At 49.8% G+C, this 6,635-nt stretch overlaps 1 protein-coding gene across 1 annotated transcript; it reads left to right on the top strand.

The window, feature by feature from the left end:
* Positions 1-1,697: 1,697 nt before the first annotated feature.
* Positions 1,698-3,970, top strand: LOC122380877. Its single transcript, XM_043364408.1, has 3 exons — positions 1,698-1,904; positions 2,298-3,574; positions 3,940-3,970. The coding sequence occupies exons 1-3, from the start codon at positions 1,698-1,700 to the stop codon at positions 3,968-3,970; spliced, it is 1,515 nt and encodes a 504-aa protein (XP_043220343.1).
* The last annotated feature ends 2,665 nt before the right edge of the window (positions 3,971-6,635 follow it).

Genomic DNA, 6,635 nt, shown 5'->3' with positions numbered 1-6,635 from the left:
CCTTCCGCGAGTAATTCGTGAAAACCGGATGGATTCATCCGCGATTGAAAATTGACATAGCACTGCAAAACGAGGACTAAAAATCGACTGCTGAAGTTATTCTACATGTACCTAATGGTTTATGAAATTCACAGCATGTACCTACATACACAGTATGTACACAGTATATACGCCAAAATATGGCCATAGGACCCAGGGATAGAGAATATATGATTTTTTTGTGCTTGAGCACCCTCGTAAATTCACATATTTCTATATACAGAGATTTAAAGGTTTCTAGATGTAGTAATGTTCCAGTGGTGCTTGGCTTTCATCTGAGACACAAACTGTTTTGTGTAAGTTGCGAGGACAGTGATGCTGTTGGGAAAGCGTAGCTGTACCTATGTGCTTTAGCATGCAAGAAGTTGTCTCTGCCACTCGCAAGGTGCTAGAAAAGCACCCCCTTGAATTATGAGAATCCTCCACCTCTAGTGATGACTGTTCGGCACACCCCATGGAGGACGTTGCTTTGGCCCTACGGCCATGCCACCAGACAGATAGCCAATGAGCGCCAATCAGGCCTTACGCCGATGGATCAAGACCCCATGAGCTGTGCTTAGTATAAGAATCAGATTAAAGTCATATTCTGGTGCAAACACCAAACATCCCAGCAGAGCGATTCGTGACGAAAATGTACCAGCCTGCAATGCAGTTGCTCAACCCGACCGCGCCGGACAAAAACTTCAATAGCGCCGGTCTGCCCTGTGCTAGCGCCTTAATTCTTTCACGGTGTGGCTCGGAAATGGTTAGGGAACGCTATGGTATGGTGCACTAACGGGCACACACTGTGCAAACTGCTGTAGGTGAAACGAAAGCAAATATTTTTAAGTAAAAAAACTGCGATTGCAACATGATGACAAATGATTAGATCACTGCCAAACCAAAAAAGATGGCGTCAGGTTACAGCTCTCATTGACACAGGGAGCTCTGAAAAGTTCATCAGCGCAAAGCTCGTCCCCGCACTCGGCATGAGGGTGCTGCCACGATCGTCTAAAGTCTCCATGGCATCGTCCAGTCTCTCAACACAGGTGCGAGGATACCTACTGCGTGTCAACCGTGACCGTTGACGATCGGGAGTACCAGGAGGTCGAACTGTCCATCCTCCTGGATCTCTGCACGGACGTCATTCTCGGCATTCCGTTCCTCCAAAGACACGAGAGTGTAACCCTGGAGCTCGGTGGCGACGAACCCGAGCTCAGTATCTGCAATCTCGCGCAGATGAAAGTCAGTCAGGAGGCATCCCCGAGGCTCTTCAGCGACCTCACCCCCGACCGCCATCCCATCGCGACCAGAGCACGACACTTCAGCCACGTGGACGAGAAGCTCATCGAGAACGAAGTTCAACGTCTGCTAAACGAGGGCGTCATCGAGCCAAGTCGCTCACCCTGGCGTGCCCAAGTTGTCGTCACACACACGGAGAACAAGAAGAAAAGGATGGTCGTTGACTTCTCTCAGACTATCAACAGATTCACTGAACTGGACGCGTATGCTCTGCCGAACATCGGCGAGCTCGTCAACAAGGTCGGGAAAAAACAGCTTCTTCAGCGTGCTCGACCTCTCCAGCGCCTACTACCAAATCGAGAACGACGCATCTGAGAGACCCTACCTACACAGCGTTCCAAGCGGCAAGAAAGCTGTACCAATTCAAGCGAATCCCCATGGGGGTGACGAACAGCGCAGCCGCCTTCCAGCGCGTCATGAATGACATCATCGCGGCCAACAACCTGAAGGAGACCTATGCTTGTTTGGACGACCTGACCATCTGCGGCCAGACGAGGGAGGAGCACGATGAGAACCTCCGGGAGGTTGCCGATGCGCTCCACCTCACGCTGAACAGAAGCAAGAGCAAGATCGGCCTGGAGACGGTGAATACCTATCCTCGGTTATTCCATCCAGCGAGGCCAGCTGAGACCGGACCCCGAACGAATGCGTCCACTTCAAGAGCTGCCGGAACCCTGCGAAAAGAAGTCTCTGCAACGGCTCATTGGCCTGTTCGCGTACTACGCCAGATGGATCCCCTCATACTCTGAAAAGATCCGTCCCATCATCTCTGCATCGTCGTTCCCTCTGAATCCTGACTGCAGAGCGGCTATCCAGCAGCTGAAGAAGGACATCTCACAAGCGGTCGTCGCCGTCATCAGAGATGACGCCCATTCACCATCGAAACAGACGCTTCCGACGAAGCATTCGCAGCGACTCTTACCCAAGACAAGCGTCCTGTGGCCTTCTTCTCACGCACTCTGAACGAAGCCGAGAAGCGTCACAGCATCGTCGAAAAGGAGGCCTACGCCATCGTGGAGTCTATCAGAAAGTGGAGGCACTTCCTAACCCACCACTTCAACCTGCTCACTGACCAAAGAACCGTGAGTTTCATGTTCGACAACAAAGTGTCGAGCAAGATCAAGAATGAAAAGATTCTTCACTGGAGAATCGAGCTCTCGCCACTCTCGTACACCATCAAGTATCGACCAGGACGAGAAAACATTTCTGCTGATACGTTCAGCCGCGCCCACTGCGCAGCCGCCTCACATCCGGCCCTGGAGCAGCTGCACGAGTCTCTCGTTCACCCCGGAGTAACGGGGTTGCTGCACTTCGTGCGCAGCAAGAATCTGCCCTACTCCGTGGATGACGTGCGCCGCGTCACCTCCAACTGCCCGGTCTGCTGTCGATGTAAGCCGAACTTCTTCAGGGCCACCTCCGCGAAGCTGGTGAAGGCTACATCTCCATTCGAAAGAATCAACGTGGACTTCAAAGGTCCCCTACCCCCAAGTCCGAACGGCAACCAGTACATCCTCACTATGACCGACGAGTTCTCTCGGTTCCCGTTCGCCTATCCGTGCCGGGACATGACAACCGCCACCGTGATCAAATGCCTCACTCATCTCTTCTCCATCTTCGGGATGCCGGCATACGTGCACTCCGACCGCGGTTCAGCTTTCATGTCAGCTGAGCTTCGATCATTCCTGACAGGACTGGGGATCGCCACGAGTCGCACGACACCGTACCACCCCGAAGGCAACTCACAATGTGAGCGGCTTAACAGCACCATCTGGCGTGCCGTTCAACTCGCTATGGAGAGCAGGAAGTTGAGCAGAGGACAATGGGACGCCGTCCTGCCTGACGTCTTGCATTCTATCCGGTCTCTGTTGTGCACAGCAACAAATGCCACCACACACGAAAGGATGTTATCTTTCCAGCGGCGGTCTGCGACGGGAACTTCTCTACCATCCTGGCTCCTCAACCCCGGGCAGGTTCTCTTGAAGAAATACGTCCGCGGAAAGCTTGACCTGCCAGTCGAGCCAGTCGAACTCCTGGAGGCGAACCCGCACTACGCTTTCGTGCGCTATCCCGGCGGTAAGGTCGACACGGTCTCTGTGCGAGATCTCGCCCCCGGCGGTTGTGCACAGCAACAAGGAAACGAGAAGGGAGAGGAAGCGGGCGAGCCGGGGTCCCCGGGCATCCGTTCGGAGCCCTCGAGCACGCCACTTTCGAGCCGCCAGTCCCCGGTGCCCTCAAGTGCGCCGCCATCGCACGAGTCAGAAGCGGTCCCGGGACCCTCAAGCGCCCCGCCATCGAGCGAGTCAGAACCGGCGACCGAAGTGCGTCGGTCTAACCGGACAAGGAAGCCAGTGGTGCGCCTTAACATATAAGAGCGTGTACTGAGGCGCTCATCGAAGCCAGACGTGCGCCTTAGCTTATGCAAACGTGTACAAAGACGCCTGTTGCGTTGTTTGCTACATAGCTGCTCGATTTCTGCCTACTCTGTCTTTTGTTCGTTACATCGCTACTCGATTTCTGCCTACTCATGTCTTTCACACAGCGGGGAAAATGTGATAAACCACCCATTACTGTTGAATGTGGTGCTCTCGCTAATATCTGTTGTTTCTGTTTCGTCCTCAGGTGCACACTCATATCGGTCGAATTTAGTTGAATAAGACCATTGTATTCATACTATAACTTTTGGTACCACAATGACGTTTAATGACCGCACATGTCAATCCAAATAGGTCTAAAATAGTTTCAAAAAGTTGATTTTTTCCCCAAAGCTGTCAACTTTGACCTCATTTCGAGACCCTTAAATATCATTAGTTTTCAAAATCATTTTGCACATATTTCTTATGGGGATGGAACCAGAAAACGACCAGCACGCCTAAAAATTGGATAAAATCAAATTCACCCTATTGCTAAGTACCTACCACCCTAACCTTTATATTTAAAAAAGTTTCACTTATCTAGTCATACTAGTCATAATGAATGTTCAAGGTTAGTGTAATATCCCTCGCCTGTATAGGTGGGTGGGGGTGGGGGGGTCGAACGGACCCCCCCCCCATGGTTTTTCGCGAATAACTCGCGTAAAAAGCGGCCGATCGCGACGAAACTTTCAGCACCCTCGCGTTCATCAATTTCACACCTATCCTGAAAATTTCATGACCCTGACCCAAATGACCTTTGACCTGTGACCTACTTTTCGTGACCATGTTTGGCTGGAATCGCGATTCGGCGTATGTCGGCTCGCATTAGCCGCGTGTTTGCAGTCTTTTCGTGGTTTCAAGCAATCAAACATGTGATATGATGTTGCCCCCATGCATTAGGGCGGGTGTCAAGGTCACCTGAAGGTCAGGTCAGGTCATTGACCTTTGATGACCTCGGTTCACTTTTTCGAGTTTTACATGTTTCTATGCCAGTTTTTGGGGCTGAATTCGAATTTAGCAGCCATATGAACATTTACGAAGTAGTTTTGGTGCCTTCGTAACATGTTACGAAGCTGTCAGAGGCGGTTGCCACCTACTACAAATACCCTTACTGGTTGACCTGAACTGACCTGATCCGACCTGGCCTAAATACATGAAGACATCATCTGTGATCAAAACTAACATGATATTCGTGATCAGCACCCCGAAAAAACCCATAGCAGCCACACTTAAAACGTTCTAACAGGTCCCGATTTTCCTGCCTTTGGGGTCATTGACCTGACCTGCAAGGTCAACCAATGACCTAGGCCCTTAAAATTGGGTATCATCGGCTTCCTCTCGTCACGGGCAACACGCTCGTTTTTTCCGCGAAGCTCTAGCTCGATCAGGGGCGAAACGGCAAAGGGGGTCCAACGGACCCCTCCCCCCTTATACGTTCGCGGCTGGAAAAACACCAATACGGGCGAGGGTTATGAGGTTATCAAGGTTAGGTTAGGTTAGGTTGTAGCAGGAAGGTTCAAGGTACGGTTAGGTTGTAACTTGTAGGTTAGGTTAGTTTGAAGGTTTGTACATTTTAGATTGTAGGTTGATTGATAGGTTTGTAGGTTGTAGGTTGGTAGGTTGCAGGTTTGTAGGTTATAGGTTGGTAGGTTGCAGGTTTGTAGGTTATAGGTTGGTAATTAGGTTTTAGGTCAGTACCTAGGTAAGGTTAGCTCAGGTTTGATAGTGTTTTTCTGGTATTTGCACCACATGTTAATGTAGCATATTTGGATTCAGGATGTCACATTAGTTAACCTTCGCCCCAGTGGGGGAGGGGCATATGTTACCATCCTGTCGCGTTTTTTTTGCGCGTGAATAAAAAACCGCGGCGCGTAGCGCCGCGCCGCTTGGGGTAGCTTTTGGTACATCAATTTTGGACAATGTGTGAAATTTTTGACCCCAGGTCATGTCAGGTCAGGTCACCAGGTCACGTTAACTGACCAAGCCTAAAAAAGTTTGCAATCATGTCCAGCCTGCAGTGTTTGTCAGAAAGGTTTGAAACTTGGTGGATTGCATGATGTTATGGGCGCCTACAATTTGTATATCTCGGATTTTTTATATCCGTGACCTAAGGTCAGGTCAGTGGCGTGACCATTCCATTACAAGTCAATGGAGAAAATGATTTAGTCCACTCGTGATGACCAAGGTGTCATTTTAGCTGATAGCCTCTAGACAGATCATCCGAGGTCACTTGAGGCTACAAACAGTTTTTTGCCAATAACTCGCGATTGGAAAGAGATAGAACGCTGGGGATGGTCTCATTGTGTTTGCCTTGTTGAGACGCATCGACTGATGTGCAACATGACCTTTTCCGGTAAGGTCATGACCTTGACCTGAGGTCAAATTTTGAAGTTGACCTTTCAAGGTCAAATTATAGTTCATTCGACGCGTCTCGGCGAGGAGAACACGATTCTGGCAATAGAAATGTCGTGGCTTTTTGTAGTCGAAAGTTATTGTCGAAAAACACTTCGTAAAAACAGCTATTTTTAGAGTTTTTGCCCTCTGGAGGCTAAACCCTTGACCTGAGGTCAATATTGATAATGGCCTTTTCAAAAGCAGAGTTCAAAAGCTATCGATTGCTCTTCCATGCGTTATTCTAGCTACCATAGTTCCTGAGATAGCGGCATATTTTCTGAAAAATATAATGACAATCGGCAAATTTTGACCTTTGATGACCTCTGGTGACCCCAATATTGCTCTAAGATGAAAAATGACCGAAATACTTTCATACATACGCATTGAGAGCTATAAACTGCTTTTTACTGCATCTTTCTATCCCTCTTAGTTTTTGAGTTAGAGGTGGGTGGTAACATATGCCCCCCCCCCCACTAGGGCGAAGTTGGCTGAGACCGCCACTGGGGCGCG

The sequence above is a fragment of the Amphibalanus amphitrite genome, unplaced genomic scaffold (assembly GCF_019059575.1).
Source record: "Amphibalanus amphitrite isolate SeventyFive unplaced genomic scaffold, NRLGWU_Aamphi_draft 000109F_arrow, whole genome shotgun sequence".
In the NCBI taxonomy this organism is placed as follows: domain Eukaryota; kingdom Metazoa; phylum Arthropoda; class Thecostraca; order Balanomorpha; family Balanidae; genus Amphibalanus; species Amphibalanus amphitrite.
This window is presented reverse-complemented; position numbering and strand designations above follow the sequence as displayed.

Excerpts from the sequence above, each read along its gene's own strand:
- LOC122380877 (XM_043364408.1), top strand. The coding sequence starts at position 1,698 with ATGGGGGTGACGAACAGCGCAGCCGCCTTCCAGCGCGTCATGAATGAC. Across the intron at positions 1,905-2,297 it reads GCAAGATCGGCCTGGAGACG|CGTCACAGCATCGTCGAAAA; the intron begins GTGAATACCTAT and ends GAAGCCGAGAAG. Across the intron at positions 3,575-3,939 it reads AGTGCGCCGCCATCGCACGA|GTGCACACTCATATCGGTCG; the intron begins GTCAGAAGCGGT and ends TTTCGTCCTCAG.